Here is a 20,031-nt window from a genome sequence, read left to right on the forward strand (position 1 = left end):
ATTTTATGTACTTAAAGCTAAGCCTTCTCATTCAGTTTTTATTTTGAATTCTCAAATTATTGTTGTCATCCATTTTTAGTTCTTTATTTTAAAAAAAGTATTAACTCTTTGTCAGTATATATAATATTCACTCTGAAAACATTTCATTTTGCATGTCTTTCCAGATACTGATTCACATTAAATTAGAAATTAGCCAATCTCTCTTGATCACACAAGTCTTCCTGACCTGACCTACATTCTGCCCTTAAATGTAATTGTGTACTTCTAAAAAGGAAGTAACCATGGATCTCTCTGTCAAATGCACAGACCACATTCAGTGACATGAAAATTAGAGGAAAGTCCCATGACACAACAAAGAGGAAAATAAATGCAGTGTGAATGCCAAACAAGGACTATATTTAAAAGTTAATTCAAAAGGCTTTTATTGATAGAATTAGTAGAAAATATGACGCTAAGAATAGTGCTAGACAGAAGATAATATGTCTGCAAGATACTTGAAATAACAAAGCATTACTCTTAAAAAAAGTTGTTTAGTTAGATCCAGCAAGCATTTCTTAAGTATCCATTATGTCCTAAGTACTTTGCTAGGTGTTGGAGAATATAAAAATAGAAAATAAAAATCATTTCTTCTTTCAAAGTACTTTGTTGGGGATTAAGGTAAAGGGAATGATGGGGAGAATGGTAGAATTGGTAAAAGGATTGTTGCTAAACTGTTTCAGACTCTTTGTGACCCCATTTTTGGCTTTTTTGGCAATATGATGAAGTGGTTTGACATTTCTTTCTCCAGCTCATTTAATAAATGAGGAAATAAGGTAAACATGGGTAAGTGACTTGTCTAGGTTCACACAGCTTGTAAGTATCTGAGGCTGGCTTTGAACTCAATTCTCCTGCTTCCAGGTCCAATGTTCTATCACAGCACAGATATCTAGCTGCTTCTACCAAAATGTAAACATACAAATAAACACAAGATACTTACAGGAAGGAAAGAGTTCAAGTGATTAAGGATTCTCAGGAATTTATTCCTTGTTAACTATACGTAGGATATATATACAGAGCATATTCTGAAATATGATAAACTATGGGATGTGCCAGACTTAGTGAATAATCTAAAAGGATTCCATTGGCCATTAAAGTGGTGTCATTCAAGTGGGAGAGAGTATAACATCTTTGACTTGATTATAAAGAAAAAGACCACAAAAAGGGTTTGAGAGACTAAAAAGGAAGTCACTATATGGTACTGTACATAATTTCGCCTATAATTGCTCCTTGTTCCTTCTGAAGTTAGACAAGGAAAGCTCAGCAATCCAAAAACCCCACTATAGTCATCTGAGGTGTCTAAAATAACAATTGAGAGTATGTCCCTTCTCCTGATTTAATTTAAAAAGTGGGAATCCTGACTTTGCATTCTAGAGAGAGGAATTAAATAAAGAAAAGAGCAAACTCATGCATTTGCTGACTAGAGCAAAAGGGAAAGTGCCCCACAGATGTGCAATTCAGCCTTCTCTAAACCAGATGCCCAGAAGTTGCAAACTAAAGAGAATTTAGGAAAAGGGGGTCTTTTCCTTTTCCTGTTCTCATGATATAGTTAGGGAGACAAATAATTGTTTAAATAGGCGGAAAAGATTACAGTAAACAATGCGGAAAACAAAGAAACATATACATTAGATGTCATCAGGTCAATTACCAGTTCCTCTTTTTCCTGTATTGGACCTGGCTAATAGTTTCTGGTTTAAGGTAAAATAATACGGTCTCTTGATTCCCATTTCATAGAATTTTAAAACAGCAAGGTCTTTAAAAAAAAAAAAATAAGAGTAGCAGATATCCATTGGTAAAATGCATTTCAAGACCTTGGTGCATGATAAAAGTAATTAATATTTTTATTTTCCCTTCAGTTAGCTGTCACAGTTAAATGTCATAGAGAGAGAGAAATATGTGATTTGTTGAAGATGCATGATTTAGAGGCAACAAAATTAATCTTATGCCAAATATACTCAAGATCTTACTAGTCAAAACCAATACATCGCTTATGTAGGACTTCTCTGCATGCTGGGATTTAACATATAAATGAAGATTCTTTTATTCTGTAGAAAAGGGAAAGAGTCTGATTCCTTTGAATAAAAGGATTTGTGTGCATTTAGAAATTAGATTGAAATAAACTTTCAGAGCAAGGTTTTCTGGAGATTTGCATTAATGAGAAAGATACACACATTGTGTAGGGAATGGAGGATGTGTGGGTATGAATGTATTTACATATGTTTGTTTATATACATGCTTATCCAAAAATCACAGTGTAGTTTTAAGCATTAATAACTTCAGAAATAGAAAATCCATATAAACTTACCCTAAAAAAGTCACTTAAAAGATTAATTATTTAAATGTCTTTTAAACTCAATTTTGTAAATTTTGGATAACATATTTTTAATTTTAATTTAATTTTCTAGATGGCAATCTCTTCTAGCAGTGGAAGAGCTCTTGCTTGGCCACCTGATCTGTCTCTATTAGACTTCTTGTTGGATCACATAAAAATTGTCTCCCATGCATCAAAACCTCATTCATTGGATGACTTTAAAGATAAAATAATAAATGCAATTCTTTCAGTCACTGAACTGATTAAATTTTTACAAAATTCAAAAATCCATCAAAGTGACATATAGCACAAGATGGTGGCTATGCTGAATATTAAAAATATATCCATAATTAGTCAATCAATAAACATTTTTAAGTGTCCTAAGCACAGCGCCAAATGCTGGAGTTTAAAAAAGGTAAAAGACAGACACTGTCCTCAAAGAGTTAAATATCTTAATGGGGGAGACAACATGCAACAGACATACAAAGCAACCCATATACAGGATAATAGGAAATAATAGAGGGAAAGCATCTGCAAATATAGTGTAGCTGCACATGATGAAAATTTGTATCAGTTGGTAAAATGCATTTTCTAAATTCTTCTTTAGAATGCAAGCTTTTTAAGGATAAGACCTGACTCACTTCTGTATTTGTAATTCCAGAACCTAGCATAGTTCCTAACTTGTAGAAGGAGCTATATAATTGTCTGCTAAATGAATGAATGAAAGAACAGATTACATGACTATCCATATACTCCTGACATCAGAACCGTTATAAGTCATCTCTGGGGATCACTGACATATGTATGCACAGATAGTTGGTCTGACCAAAAGGCACAGTAAAAAAAGAGTTCTACACATCGAAAAACCATCAAAGCTGCAGAGCTGGAAACAAATAAAGATAAAATAATAGTTCCTACTTACAAGGAGCTCAGAATCAAATCGGAAAGACAATAAATAAGCAAATGTATACAAACAAATTAGATGTTGGATAAATAGAAATAATTAAGCAAGAGAAGACATTAATTGAGAGGTTGAAAAAGGCTCCCTATCAAGTATGGGATTTTAATTGGAATTTAAATAAATAAGAGAAAATTGAGATGAAGATTTGGGAGGCAGTCAGAAAAAAAAAGGCCAAGAGCAACAGACCTTTGATGTGATTTAATCAATAGGATCAACAAACAGTGATTAAGTGCCTACTATGGGTAAGGCACCCATGAGACAAAGAGAAAAATTACATAGTTCCTGCTTTCTAGGAATTTGTCAGTCAGAAGCAAGTAACAGGTACAAAGAGTCATAAATAAAATCCAATCCCTTGATTTTGAAAATGAAGTCTAGTGAAAGGTTAAGAGAATGGATTTCTCCAATGACACAACAAGGTTCAAAACCAGGATTCAAATCTAAGCTCTCTAACTCCATATCAATTCCTTTTTTTCTACCATCCTATACAACAATTCTACACGTCTAACAACTAGCTGATATAAGAGTACTTCTCATATTTACTCTTCTTTATACACATACAGTAATACAAATTATCTAAGTAAAAGTCACCACATTAAGTATCTACAAATGTATCCAGTTGCAAGCTTAATCTTTGGCCCTAATATTTCTGCATTAGAAACGTCTGTTCCCATTACTATGACTGGGTATATCCTAGGCACTTAATAAATATTTCTTGATTTGACTCCTTATTCTCACTTTCTGAACTGGATCAATTGATCTCTAAGCAATGCATAGGTAGGAAAAAAAGAGGAAAAAAAATAAAATTTGAGCTACAATGTGATGGAAGCAAAGCAGAAATTCAGAGAAAGGTCTTTTTTTTTTTAGAAATATTAAGGTTGGGGACAAGTTGAGGGTGAGAACAGAGTGGGATCAGCAAAGACTTTTCTGGAAATATACTTCCAAGCTTAGCCTAGAAGAACAAAGTTCTTTATGGTCAGAAATAAGAAATGTGAATTTCAGGCATGGGAGAACTTTTTTTTTAAATTAATGTTTAGTCATACAAGCAAATGATTTAGTGTTTGAGATGGAGGGGAACATGGAGGAATGGTTTTACCAAATTGGAAATTGAAATATAAAAAATGGGAAATGAAAATTAATTAAGTGGTTAAGCTGGTCAAGGTGGACAAAAAGTGAAAAACCACATGTCCCATTCATAAAAAAAAACAAGCAACAGGATAGAAAGAAGTGAGAGAAGAACTTAAAATGCCAGAAGAGAAAGAGGACAATTGATGGCAAAAGAAGAAAAGAAGAATGGCTTACTTTTTATAGTGGCAAGGAACTGAAAATTCAGTGGATGCCTATTAGTTGGGGAATAGCTGAATAAGTTATGGTATATGAATGTAATTGAATATTATTGTTCTATAAGAAATGATGAGCAGGATGATTTCAGAAAAGTCTGGAAAGACTTGCATGAACTGATGCTGAGTGAAGTGAGCAGGACCAAGAAAATATTGTACACAGAAACAAGATTATGTAATGATCAACTGTGATAGACTTGACTCTTTTCAACAAGGAGGTGATTCAAGGCAATTCTACTACACTTGGGATGCAAAGATGGATTCACATCTAGAGAGAGAACTATGGAGAATGATTGTTGATCAAGGCATAGTATTTTCACCTTTTTGTTGTTGTTTGCTTGGGGTTTTTTTCTTTCTCATGGTTTTTTCTTTTGCTCTGATTTTTTGTGTGCAATACGATGAATATGGAAATATGTTTTAAAAAAGTACACATATTTAACCTCTATTGCTGTCTTGGGGAGAAGGAGTGGTGAGGAAGGGAATGAGAAAAATTTGGAACCCAAAGTTTTGCAAATGTGAATGTTGAAAACTATCTTATATTTGAAAAATAAAATACTATAAATTATTTTTTAAAAAGAAGGATGACATAGAGAACAAGGAGAGAACAAAAGGGGAACCATTGTTTTGCTCCACTTAGGTCTTACTATTGCCTGAATCCTTTCTACAACTTATTAATAGACTTATATTATTCATGATCTGGAAAAGTTAATGGTAATGCTTGATGATATCAAATTGGAGAAAAATCTCTTGTAGATTTTCTAAGGTATCTTGACCTTGACCTTGTTGTGTTGAAGATTTGTCCCATTCTGGATCATACTGGATCATAGATGAAGAATTGGAAAGGACTCTGAGGCTATCAAGCCCAATGACTTGGAAAGCCATAGAAGCCAAGCTTGACTTATTGCAGATGGCATAAACTATGGAGTATAATTAATATGATAAATAACTGAGTCAGAATTTTAAAAGATTGATGTTTAATTTTTTTAAAAGAGGGACGTGTACTGAATTGAAGAAGATTAGATTCAACAGGGATGGATATAAAGTTATATTCTTGGGTTCAAAATATCACCTTCACGAGTAAAAGCTGGAGAAGAAATAGTATGACAATTCTTGTGAAAAAGAGTTATGCATTTATATGAATGAAGATGCAACATGTCAGTGTGGTCACAAAAGCTAATGCAGACTCCAGACTAAGAGAGGAAGGTGGGAAGAGAGGCCCCAGAGAGGGGAGGGGAGGGGTGGGAAGAGAGGAAGGCAGGAAGAAGGTGATGTGAAATGTCTTCTTCATCAGAACACTCATAAATAATATATTATTATAAAGAAAACTTATAAAGAGAATTTGAATAATATATGAAGAGTTTGTGGGCAATTAGCAAGTACAATGTAGTTTGGAAAGAAGCTTTCCTGTGATTTCTGAAGAGAGAAAAAGATGAAAGATGAACAAAGAGAAAAGATGAATCTGGCTAATTTCCAAAGAGATTGAATTTGACTTTTATATAGAGGAGAAATATGAATAAGATCTTTGAGGCACTTTAATCAGTATCTGAAATGAATTGAATGGTGTAAGATTGTTTGTAGTCAAATGAAAAAGAATTTCCCCACTGTTTATATTGAGAGTTTGAGATAAGTCTGGCTGTAAACTTGAGCATGATTAAAATTTGCAGATAATTATATATGCGTTCTTATTATTGATTTCATTTGAGAACAAATTCTATATTTAGCTATTTTAATATCGATTTAATTATAGAAGAACAAGAATAATTACTGAATGAAAGGAACTTTCTCCAGTTTATTAAAATACTAATATTTGATGAACTAGAATGATAGCTCAAGATAATTAACAAAGAAATGATTGCAAGTTTATTAATGAGATCTAAGTTATCCAAACATAAGGGTGGATATTTCAAGAACAATAGTGTTAAATTTTGCAGGTTGCATATTGACTTCTAAAACCACATATTAACATTTATTGTGTTTTATTTATTTTGTTAAGCATTTCCCAATTGTGTGTTATTCTGGCTCTAGCTCAATTCCACAGTTATAACAGGTGTTTGACACTTCCAAAGCTCTTGAGAATAAAAATAAATCAGAATGAGCTAAATTGTAGGCTGAGAGATACACCAAAGTGAGGTGTTTTGTTTCATGTAAGAGCTAGAGCCCTCTTTGCTAATTGTTAAAAACCTATAATATCACCATATCCTGGGATACTTAAGCTATATCTGAAATATGGTATTTAGTTCTAGGCACATATTTTATAAAAGAAATAGACAAAGTGGAGTATGCCCAGAAGGTAACGGAGAAGTGAGAGAACTAAAGATTGTGCTGTAAGGAAATCGGTTGAAGAAAATCATGGTGTTTACCTGAGAGGAGAGGAGAGAAGAGGAGAGGAAAGGAGAGGAGAAACATTGTACAGTCTTAAGATATTTGAAGAGCCATCATTGAATCAAAATTGTTCTACTTGGCCCCAGAAGGCAGAAATGTGTAGGAGCCACATGTAGATGTTGCACATAGACAGACTGAGGCACAATATCTGACCAAGTCATTCCTCATATCGAAAAATCTCAACCACTTAATAAGAATTTATTAAGTGCCTATTATGTACAAGATACTATGCTAGCCTCTGAAAATCTAAAGACAAAAAAGGGGGAGGGAGAGGGTTCTCACCCTCAAGAAACTTATTTTCCATTAATAGGATACAACTTACATAAAAATAAATAAATGCAAAATATGGAGAAAATGTTATTTAAAGAAGGGGCTCTGATTAATGGGAGATTCAAAAATATACGTATATATATATATATATATGTGTGTGTGTATGTACATACATATATATTTTTTTACATATACACATATACAGATACACATACATACATATACATCATGAGGTAAGCTTTGAAGGGGGGTTGGAAAGCCCCCTGAAGGGTACTGCTCAGGTGGCAAGCTGCAGATTGCCCTAGCGCCTTAATGAAGTGGAAATTGGGAGAGAAAACATTCCAGACATTTGAGATAGCCAAAAGCATAGAGATATGAAATGAAATGCACATAAGGAATAGCAATTAGGTCAGTTTGGCTGAAACATAGTAATGTAATCATCCTGAAAAGATAGGCTGGGGCCAGAACTCCAGTTTTTAAATCCCAAACAGACAAGTTATATTCTTTTCACAGAGGTTAGAGAGCCACTGAAACTTCCTGAGAAGGGGAGTTAACGTAAGTCAGTCTTGCCCTTTAGACATATCAATTTGGCACCTGGATGGAGGATGTTGGAGAGGATGAATACAAGAAGGCCAATAAGGAAGAAATTTTAATTATCTTAACTAAGGATGAAATAGGTCTAAACCAGTGTCCTTTTGGTGTGGATGAAGAGAAGGGCCAGAGTGATGGAGATATTCTAGTCTCCCAGTTCACTGATATATTGGAATAGACTTCTAATTTCACCACTCAGCTCACTGATATAAAAATATTAAATAATATCAAGTAAATTTCAGTTAATAAACTCTATACATTAGTAAAATAATTCATTTCCTCTGCTAAAACCAATGAAGGCCAAAATAAACTTGCCCCCTTTTTAAAGGCTAAGTATAATGCCAATGTTCAACTTTAACTGAAGTGGTCAATGTTTGACTTGTTTGGCTAGGTAGAAACAACTTTTAAAATTGATCCAGTTTAACATGCTATTTTGTTCATGATTGGCTCAAAATACTTTGCATCATCATCGTCATCTTCCTCCTCCTCATCATCATCATCATTATCATCATTACTTTTTTTTTACTGTTATCAGAACAGTTCTGATGTTCTTTGTATTTTCCCACTTGGATTCATTTCATACCATGAGGTACAAAAAGCATAATTTAGGAAAGTCTCATCTCCATTTCTCCCATTTATCAGGCTATATATAATATTAAAAACATAATTAAATAGTAGTTGACTTGTATTCCAATGTGACACTAAAGAAACAAACTGAATTCCTCCTCCTAAAATTAAATGTAAGGGAATTGGTCATACAGGGTAACTTCCATGATGTCATTTGTATCAATGCCTTAGAAAAAAAATTGACAACATTTGGGAGTGAAAGTAGGAATTGGGTATGGAAGCCCTTTAAAAAAAAGTCCAAAATTTAGTGCCCGGTTGGTACCACACCTTTGTAACCTTAACTACCAGGGAGGCTAAGGATGACAGGTGTCTTGAATTTGTTGGTTCTGAGCTGCAGAAGGCTATGCTAATTGGATGTCCACATTATATTTAGCATCAACATGATGAATCCCCATGATCAGAGGCCTACCTAAGGAGAAATGGATTGGCTCAGATCAGAAATGAAGCAGGTTAAAGTTCTCCTGGTGATTTTTAGTGGGATGAGGACCCTGAAGAGCCCTTACAATTCTAACCTGGGGAAATGGGAAGTCCTAATCTTAGGGGGGGAATTAGCGATAATGATCTCCCAGAAGGAAGACTAAACTAGAAGTCAGAAAAATTAGCTTCCATTAGCTCAGCCCCTAACTCACATGTTGTTCAACTGTGACCCCATTTGGGATTTCCTTGTCAAAGACACTGGAGAGATTTATCATTTCCTTCTCCATATAAATTGTATAGCTTTGGGCAAAACATTTAACCTCTGGCTGTCTTGGTTTTCCCATCTGTATAAAGGGAACAATGATGACTACACAAGATTGTTATGGGAGTAAGGGAAAACAACAACTATTTGTGCTCTTCAGAAAGGATGAAAGAACCAGACAGATATGAAGCATTATTGTTTTCAACACATAGGATGAGCTCAAAATCTCATGACCCAACAATCACGCCCAGTTACTCACATTTCCGTGGACAGAACCCAAACAGTCTGGTCACTTCATAATCCGTTGTAGTCCCACACCAGAGCCAGCCATCAGATCTGCCAGCAGAAGTACAGTCGGCATACCACTTGTTCTCAAACTTAAAAGGAAACACACATGGTGCTCCATTGGAATTCCCCAGTAATGTATATATTTCTGAGGAAACAGATTAAGAATATAAATATAAATATAGTCCTTATGCTGAGAATTGAGAACTTTAAAACATTCATGTGACAAACACATATACCTTCCTAATTCTCACTGAGGAAAGCTTTTAGAAAATTTGTTCACAATTCTGATGAATCTCCCTTTCCTCTTCCAACCCCTCCAAAATGTGTGTCCTTTCTCTTAATGACTTTTGACCAGGATTAATAACACAGTACTAAAAGCCATCCCAAGGGACAATCCTTTTTTACAAACATTTTATCTCCTCCAAAAAATAATATTTATGTAAATATACATGCATGTGTGTGAGCATATTTTAAATATAGATGTATAATATACTTGTGTGTAATATCAATAAAGCAAAACCCTTATAACTGAATAGAGTTGTGTAATTTTTCTTCATCAAGCAGAGTTTTAAATGTATTCTTTTTCTGTTCAGCTTTCCCTATTTTGGTTACCATGAAAGAAAAAGAGACACAAGTTGTATTCCCCTGGAGATAAGCTCCTTAAGGTCAAGGAAAATTCTCATTTTTCTCATTGCATAACAAGGGCTTGATACTAATTTTTCTTAGTGAACTCCTCAGCTCCCATGAATTCAATTAGTACTTTTATGCTAAATGATTCTCAAATGTATTTATCCAGTCCTAACCTCTCTGTAGATCACCAGATTCACGCTTCCAGTTGTCTTTTAGAAATCTCTAACTGGATTATGGTGGAGACATCTTAAATTCAATATGTCTAAATCAGAATTCATTATTTTTCTCTCCCACAATGGATAAATATCCTATGTTAAAATGTATAATGGGATAAGGAAACAAAGATCCTGCTCTCCTAACTTTCCTGCAAGAATTTAATATCATCTGCCTAGAAAACACAAATGGTAGAACATTAACTTTTCCACATTTATAATTTCAGTCCCTGCCTTTTTTATCCAGTCCCTCAACAAAGTAACTCTGGCAAAAGTGAACACAAAGCTAATCTATTTGGTTGATAGAATAAGAACACATTCCTCTCATTCATTCTTTCTTGTCTTATTTCTCACTCTTTTTCTTCATTCCCTCTATGTGCTAGTCAAACTGGACTGTCCAATAATTTTTAAATATACCTGAATGAACCATTTTCCTATCTCAATTCCTTTGTTTACATAATTTCCTGTGGTTATAATGAAGCACCTACATGGTAAAGGGGAATAAAGGAGAATAACCCAGTAAACTTGGAATCAAGAAGAACTGAATTTGAAGCTTACTTTTGGACTAAGTTCTTAATAGCTTGGTGGTCCTGGATAAGTCATTCTGTCAGTCTCAGTTCCCTCATGTATCTTGCAGGCTTATTATGAGGGTCAAATGAGGTAACTCATGTCCAGTGCTTTGCAAACCTTAAATTTTTATTTAAATGTTAGTTATCATTATCATACTGGTAGTAGCAACAATAGTAGTGGAAAGTAGTAGAAGTAGCAGCAACAGCAATAGTAGAAAATAATAATGGTAAAAGTAGCAGCAACAGGAAGAGGAGGAGGAAGAGTAAGAAGAGGAGGAGGAGGAGGAAGAGTAAGTAGTAGTAGTAGTAGCAGCAGTAGTAGTAGTAGTCGTAGTTGTAGTAATAGTAGTAGTAATAGTAGCAGTGGTAGTAGTAGTAGCAGCAGCAGCAGCAGCAGCAGCAGCAGCAGCAGCAGCAGCAGCAGCAGCAGCAGCAGTAGTAGTAGTAGTAGTAGCAGCAGCAGCTGCCAAGACTGTTCAAGAACCCAGGAAGAACTGGTGTTACCTGTGCTATATACTATACATATGACCCTAAGCAAGTCACTTAACTTCTTAGGAATCTAGGCAATTTCCTAAGTCTAAAGGTGCTGATTTGCATTGATACAGAGAATTTTCTTATTTGAGAGTTATCTCAATCAATGAAATTACCTCACTAATTAATTTACTCTATCTCCCACTATCAAAAACCCTATTTCCTTCAGAAACTTCATGTGAAAACTTCCTTTATCTTCCTTAACAAAAAAAAGATTATCTCCCTGTCTCTCTCCCTCTCCACTTATATCTCTTTTCCCCATCTTCCTTTCCCCTCTCTCCTGAATTCCTATAACACTTAAGTTTAACCTTCCTTGTGTTAGTTAAGTTCCCTCATCTCCTCCACTAGATTACAGTCTCCTTTTATGCAAGAACCAAATTTTATTTTTGCTTCAAGCCAATCAAATAAAATCTAACAAAGATACCAAGACAATGATGTAAAGAGAAGTGAGCTTGAAGACTTCCAAAACTTGTTAAGGTAAAACAATTTTATAAACAACTTATGTTCTCAAAAACAGAACAAGTTTTCTTTTAAAAAAAAACAGTAAGGGGAATTCCAAATTAAATAAATGAGACTTTCAATTCAGTTATCAAGGAGTCTCACTAATTCCATCATTGTTGGGAGGAGGAAGTATAGATTCTCAAATCTCAAATATGACTAATATTCAAAGTATTCTTCTCTTCCCTGTAGTGTAGAAGGAATGAGCCATCCCCTCATTAGTGTTACTTTCAATAGTAGTAATGAGCTTGTAGAAACCTTAATAATTTTTTCTATATTTTTTTAGTTTAAATCAGTGATTTATTTATATAGGGAATTCCTAATGTGTAAATTCACTCTACCAGTGACAATGGACAACTGTTTTGCAACTTATGCATTTTGAGAATTACTAGGAAGAGCATTGACAGATTTGCCCAGGTCCCACACTCAACATTTATGAGAGATAGGACTCAAATCAAAGTCTTCCTGACCCTGAGTGTAGATCATGATGATCTTATAATGTATTTAAAAAGAAAGATCACATCCTCCAAGCTAGCCAAAGCTTTTTTTATTTCAGTTAGTAATGAGAAACTAGTTTTTGAGCAAATTTTTAAAAATCAAAGGTTCATACATACAGCTCTAGAACTGTCATGGACCTTCTAATAGAACCCCTTATCTTATAGATAGGGCATCAGCCCATGCAGCTAAGTGATCTTCCTAATATTCTAATCTAGAATTAGAATTCTAATATTCTAATATTAATAATATTCTTATTAATATCTTAATCCTAATATTAGATATTAGATAATATCTAATCCTAATTCCTAGGATTAGGAATCCTAGATTCCTAATAATCTAGGAACTAGATTATTAGATCCTAATAATCTAAACTATAGATTTTTATAGAATAATCTATACTTCCTCATCCCAACAATGATGGAATTAGTGAGACTCCTTGATAACTGAATTGAAAGTCTCAGTTATTTAATTTGGAATTCGCCTTACTGTTTTTTTTTTAAAGAAAACTTGTTCTGTTTTTGAGAACATAAGTTGTTTATAAAATTGTTTTACCTTAACAAGTTTTGGAAGTCTTCAATGAGCTGCAGCCCCAAATTTGTGACTCTAGGGACAGCATTTTATTCCATTCTACAACACTGCCTGCATAAGTAAATACACAGGTAAAAATAAACAAAATAAAATAAATTACCTTCATAGCCTCGAGAGCACAAGTCATCACTGGTTCCATGAATCTTCCATCTGCTCCATAGACCTGATCCTTTGTAAAGCATAATATTCTTTTCTTGTTTGTTTCCATAATTAAAATATAAATCTTCTCCAAGGATTCCAAAAAGGGTGTCATTTTTACATTCCCATTTCTGTAAATCACTTTTTGAATCACAGGGGAAAAGAGTTACCTGAACCCAGTCGGTCTTGGAGGACACTCCCAAACATAATTTAAGGGAGATGCTCATCAACTGAGTATTGGACACCCATCGGAATTTTTGTGATTCACTCTCTGGATTGCATACGGCTGTTTGAACAGCACTCGAACTTATTACATTAACACAGCGTTTGTGATCATCATTGTAGATTAAAAACTGCTTGGTGTCTGTAAAGCAAAACAATCAACATATGCACTTAGTTTGATAAAGTTGACAAGGAAAATATGTTAAGCCAGAGATTTTAAATGCTTTCTAGAAGAAGTAATCTCTAGATTTTCTGGAAGTCTTATCATCACTAAGGAAGAAGAAAGGAAGGAAGGTACTGATGAGTTGAGAATGAATTATTGAGTGGAATAGGAAAAGCAGTTTATCTGCTGACCTCCCCTCAGCAAATTTAGAATTGGACAGGAGATGATAATGATGATGATAGCAAAGCACTTTCCAAATATTATGTTATTTTATCCCCACAACAACCCCAGAAAGAAAGTGCTCTTATTATATCCACTTTGCAGATGAAGCAATTGAAACAAACAGTGATTTGCCCCAAGTCACACAGATATAAAGTATCTGCATCAAGATTTGAACTTGGGTCTAGCACTCTATCCATCATACCATCCAGCTGTGTAATCTTATAGGAAAAATACAAAATTCTCCCAAAGTTGGACAAGTTCTCAGAAGAAAATACTTCTCAAAGCTGAGTGATCACAGATAATTATCAGACATTCTCTTTCAGAATTAGTCAAGCCCTCCTAGATGGCCAAAGTTCTTCTATTTGCTGCTGGGACAGCTGAGTATTTCTGAAATCCTTAAGAACCAAATTGCTATTGTTTGAACTAGATCACTGGGAAATAAAGGATTCTGCAAGAGTCAGTCAGGTCTATTGGGTAGTTGTATCCTTTTAATGTCATTAAGACACAATAAGAAACAGTATAGTATATGAAGTTAGATGTCACAGTGGATAGAATGTTGGATCTACAGTTAGAAAAACCTGAATTCAAATCCTGTCTCAGTCTCTTACCAGCTGCATAACTCCAGGTAAATCATTTTATTTCTGCCTGAATCTCCTCATCTGTAATATGGACATAATAATAACAAAATCTACTTCCCAGAGTTATATTTGGAAAAGTGCTTTGCAAACTTTAATGTGCCATTTAAATGTTAAGTACTATTCCTATTAATGGGTAAAACACTAGATTTGATGGGATTCTTCAAGCTGTATGATTCTGAAAACATCAGTTATTTTCTCTGAGCCCTGATTTCCTCATCTGCAAATTTGAGCTAGTTTTCCCTATAATACTTAGCCCTCAGTGTTGTTGGGTAGCTCAAATGAAATAATAGATGTAATAAAATGCTTTGCCACTGAGTAAAGGATCTTGCAAATATTAGTCACCTAAATGCTAGGAGAATAGCAAATTATAGCTTTTTTTAAACCAAAGTTCAAGAGAACTATAAGGAAGCTCTTTTTTTTTCATCTTTTATCAAAAAGAATGTAATTAAAGTATCTCTGTAATTGAAGATATTTATCATTTATTAAGCTGTTGCCTTTCCTTCATTCAGAGGACTTGAGAGAACTTTGAAAAAAAGCCTAACCCTGTTCAGAAGTCCTGGAAAAGCTGTGGATTGAAATATCTATATTTTCATTTTGATTCATGTGATCATAAATCTTAATTTGGTTTTTTTAAGACTCCTGATTTTTTAAGACTTCACACATTATTTTGCCACCTAACAGGGACTATATTTTGTCTTTCTTTGTATTCCCTAGTGCTTAGTATAGTGTCTGATATATAATAAATTCTTGTGGACTAGCAGAATTTAATTTTAAGCTTCTCAACCCCTTTCTGCTTTTCCTCTCTCCCAGACTCAAATCTCAGTCAGGTAATGATTTCAACCCTTACTCTCACATTCCTATAAAATGCTATTTAACTGGAATGACAACTCTCCCCATTGAAGTTCTCTATGACTTAGGAGAAGGTCTTTAAAATATGGAGTTAGGGCGCCACAATTCATCACTCAGAAGTCTGCCTGGACATGAATCCCCTCTAACCTAGCAAAACTAGTCATATTAAGATAGACACTTCCCAGCTTAGTAGGAAAAAAGCCAGAGCTACTGGTCTAGACCACAGTCCTATCTATGGGGCAGTAAAGTAGGGTTTCAGTAGAGATAATCAATTAATCAATCAATTCACAGCAGATAAGTAATACCATGGGGTACTGAGCCTTGGGTCTGGAGTCATGAAAATTTAAGTTCAAGACACTAACTGGGGGATCTTCACAAAGTCATTATCTGGTTGTTTCCTCATTTGTAAAATGGGGGTAACAATAGCACCTACTACCCAGGGTTTGTGAGGATAAAGTGAACTAATATTTGTAAAAAATCAATAAATAATGTCATCTATTTATGTATATATATATATAATATACATATACAATAGAGTAATTGGGAGTTATTGGGACAAGAATTTATTCAAGCATCTCCTATGTGCCATATACTGTGCTAAATGCTAAAGATATAAAGACAAAAACGTTTCCATTCTCTAAGAACTTATATTCTATTAGGGAGACAAAAGAATACAACAAGTACCACCACCACTGCCCCCAGAACTACCCCTACCAAGAAAGAAAGATGAAGAGGAGGAGGAGAAGGAAAAGGAGGAGGAAAAAGAGAAGGAGGAGAAGGAAGAGAAGAAGGAGAAGGAAAAGGAAAAGGAAAAGGAGAGGAGGAAAAGGAGTAGAAGGAAAAGGAGAAGGGAAAAGAGAAAGAGGAGAAATCAATTATATTATGATATAATCATTGTATAATTGCTATTATTATCTTAATATTATTTATTCACTAGATTAATAATTAATATAGTCATTTATATTATGTCAATAATATGTAATAAAGTATTTATTATATTAAATATTAATTATTTAATAATTATTATTATTGCTGGAAGTGATGATGATAGTAGTAGTAACAGCTATAGTGGTAGAAGAAGTAGTGGTGGTGGTGATGGTAGTCATAGTAGTAGTAGTAGTAATAGTACCACTTTTTAGCAATAATAATAATAATAATTCACACACCAAAGTGTTCTCCATCTTTAGGATATGCTCCTTTCATACTTGGTCAACTTTTCCAGATGTAAAGAAAAAGTATCAGAAACAATGGATATAATATATATACATATAAAAAATAGTGTATCCTATTTGGACTGAATTTGTACATTGTAAAGGATGAGGTCCTTTCAGATATTACTTATTATCTCCAACTTGTATGGTAGATGCTATATCCATTTTACAGATGAGGAAATGACGGCTGAGAGAATCTGTCAAATAAATTTTAATTCTGATCTTCCTAACTAAGTCTAATGTTCTATTCATTACCTGCTGCTTCTGTAGACAAACATTAAAAATCAATACAAAACAAATCCAAAGTAATTTGGGATGGAGAGCACTAGCAGCTGTGGGAATCAGGATAAGTGCTTAGAAACATAAATAGTTATTTCAAATACTGCCTTGAGGTTTACAAAACACTTCAAAAATATCATCTCATTTTATCATCACAACTACTCTAAAAGGTAGGTGATATTATTAGTCCCACTTTACAAATGGGGAAACTGAGGTAGGATTTAACTCCAAATGACCTTGGACAATTTGATAAATAAAAGAAGATAAAAGTGAATACTTGTAAGCTAACTCATTTATGGAAGAAATAATTACACAGAAATAGGTATTCCTTATTTTAGCAGAATAGAAAACTTGTAGCTAAGTTAGCCACACTATAAATTCTGCTATGAAATTCTATTTTCTACCTTTTTTCTTCCAAAACTGGAAATTCCATCTAATGGGAGAAAAAAGTGTTGATCCATTGATATATAAAAATCACACTAGGAAGGGCAAAACATTTTAAAGGAAAAATTGTGAGAGACTCAGCTGTTCATCCTTTACTCCCTTTATCCAACTAGACACATCTGCTTTACACATTCTGAAAGCAGCTCTGGCTGTAGACAGAAAACACATAAAGAGCTTTGGTCATGGAAGGACATTTTTTTTTCCATTTCAACTTCCATCTTGCTTGTACTGGTGCCCTGTGCTCTTTCACAAACTTCTTGCCCAACTTGTTAGTGAGGATCCCTGATCCTCAGTCTTGTACTGCTTTTCCTACTTACCACTCTTGCTGAATTCCGGACTTTTTACCAGCTTAGACCCACAGTCACTTCCTGCCCCTCCCTGGCTTTTCTGAATTGATTTCTGGACTTCCTTGCCTTCTCTTACACCTTACCTGACTCAGCCCCTAAAGCCAGCTCAACAGGCGAACAGGTGGAAAGAGACAGGAAGGATTAGCTAGTGCTTAAAATGGAAGGAGGGAGCTCCTCAGGAAGGGCAGAAAGAGAGGAAAAAAGAGGAAGTTAGGGATATACTCTGTCTACTTCACAGTTTTGATTAGAGCCAGCCCAGAGAATAGCATGAGCTTGCTCAACTTGTGCTTGCACCTGTCTGCAGTTTACTTAAGAAAATGAGATTTGGTGGGAACCTGGACCAAGAGCCATGGATTCTTATTTGTTTACACCTGAAGAACTCATCATGTAGTAAAACCAGATCATGTGTAAAGGGAATGGACAGAGGTCCTTTATAATAACAGTAAAAACCAAAGAACTAGCAGCAAGAATTATCAGGTGATAGCTCTAGGAATTTTACCAGGGGTAAAAGCAAAGGGAGCATGGATAGAGTTGGACCTAAGCTGGGAAGACATGAATTCAAATCTAACACTTGCTAACTGCACAAACATGGATACCAGTTTTACCTACTTCTCAGAATTGTTGGGAGGCTCAAACAGGATAATGTATGTAAATTCCTTTTCACCTCTTAAAGTGGTATTGTTGTTAAGGAAAAAGGAGTTGTCCACAGTGACCAGAAGGGAGAATGCCATTTTTATTGTTTCTTGAAGAAATTATCCACCATGTTTGGGTTGAATACAAGCTGGGTGAGTAGTCTTCGGGGGCATGTCTCTGTGTTCATTAGGGGAGATGGAAAGCACTTATGTAGGAAGGGAGAAATGAATTCAGAAAAGAAAGGAAATAAAAGTGTCTTAGAAAAGGGAATTAAAATCTGGCTTAAGAGGCTGGCAAAGAGAAGAATTTATTCGATAGGAGAGATGGAACAAGGAAAGAACGCAGAACCATTTGAGTTATTCAGCAAGTATAACATAAGGTTCTTTCTTTCAAGAATGACAAACAAGCATTTTTCTAGATTTGATGTCCCATTGTTGTGAAATTCAAATGAGATAATGTATAGAAATTTTTTTTTTGTCATCATACGGTGTAAAAGCAAGAGAAGAATCCAACAGGGATTGTACTAATGCTGATGATAATGCTCTCTCCAGATGTTTATATCCTAATGAGGAAGACAAGGATGTATATTTGTATACACAATCAATATAAAGAAAATAAATACAAAAAATTAAATAAAAGGCAATTTGGGTCATACTTGACTTATCAAGGTATGATAAAGAGGAAGTAGGTTTTTATTGAAGAATACAGCAATTTCATAAGCATCACTATCAGAGAGGGGAACATGTTTTTGACCCTTGGAATGAAATGATCATTGTGATTATAAGTGATTTCCAGCTGAGGGATAGAACAGAACAGACATGGCTAATCTGAAAGTGTGTATAAGTTTGCTGACTATAATCTAGATTTGAATTTTATTTCTAGGCAATTGTAAGGCTTCAAAATCACACTCTAAAATAAAATACATCTATTATTTATATTGTTTAAGGTTTGTAACGAACCTCAAAAATATAATTTCATTTTATCCTTACAACAACCTGGGGAGATAGGTGTTACTAATATTCCTGTTTTACAGATATGGAAAGTGGGGCAGACAGAGTCACACAGCTAATAAGTGTCCAAGACCAGATTTGAATCCGACTCCAAGTCCAAGGTTCTATGCCACTTGTCTGCCTCATGGCATGGGAACCCAAAGTTAACTCTCAGGAGTGGCTATTAACTCCTCCAGTAAGCTGACCAGCTCAGGACTTGCGCCTATATCTCGTCAGGCTCATAAAAAGGAATCTAAAAGGGTAGTCCCAGGGAATCTACCAAGAATACATAAAAGTAAGACACATTTTCCCTGGACTAGACAGAAAAATACAAAAACAAAACAGTGTTTGTTAACACCAGGCACTCTTGGGCAAGTGCCTGAAAATATAGAAAAACAAAATTCTACCTATTCAAAGAAAAGACCAAAAAGCTCTAAAATAAAGACAACTCAAAAGAGGAGAGGCTTTATAAAATACAACACAAATGTGAATGGTGTCAATAAGGAAAAAAGGGGGAAACACCTTAAAAATCCAATGAGACAAACGAGGAAATTAAATTGGAGAAGGTCAAATATGAGTGATGGAGGCAGTCATAAAACTATCTACAAAACCAAATGGCGATGTGGACCTATATTAAAATAATCAGGAAGGCTAAAGTGGAGATTCAATTGATCCTTATGTGAAGGGCCAAAGATAACAAGAATGGTTTTTCAGGTGAATTCAAGACAAGAATTTATTCTATAAAACTTCCAATATGGCGTAGATAGGAGTTAAGAACAAAGGGAGAGGAATGTTTCCAATCCTGTGCAATAGAAGTCACTCCCAGATACTGTTCTTGGTTTATATTAAAATCAGTCCCTTGTTTAAAAACATAAGAGAGTAGGGGCA

The 20,031-nt window shown here is 34.6% G+C and overlaps 1 protein-coding gene across 1 annotated transcript in view; it reads right to left on the reverse strand.

Annotated features, from left to right (window-relative positions):
• MRC1 (mannose receptor C-type 1) overlaps positions 1 to 20,031 on the reverse strand; it is a 106,213-nt gene that overhangs the window by 77,908 nt on the left and 8,274 nt on the right. Inside the window, exons 2-3 of the mRNA XM_012551262.3 lie at positions 13,109 to 13,510; positions 9,454 to 9,627 (exon numbers count right to left, since the gene is read on the reverse strand). Of these exons, the coding sequence (XP_012406716.1) occupies positions 9,454 to 9,627; positions 13,109 to 13,510 (576 nt within the window). The remainder of the gene's footprint in view (positions 1 to 9,453; positions 9,628 to 13,108; positions 13,511 to 20,031) is intronic.

The sequence above is a fragment of the Sarcophilus harrisii genome, chromosome 5, assembly GCF_902635505.1.
Source record: "Sarcophilus harrisii chromosome 5, mSarHar1.11, whole genome shotgun sequence".
In the NCBI taxonomy this organism is placed as follows: Eukaryota; Metazoa; Chordata; class Mammalia; order Dasyuromorphia; family Dasyuridae; genus Sarcophilus; species Sarcophilus harrisii.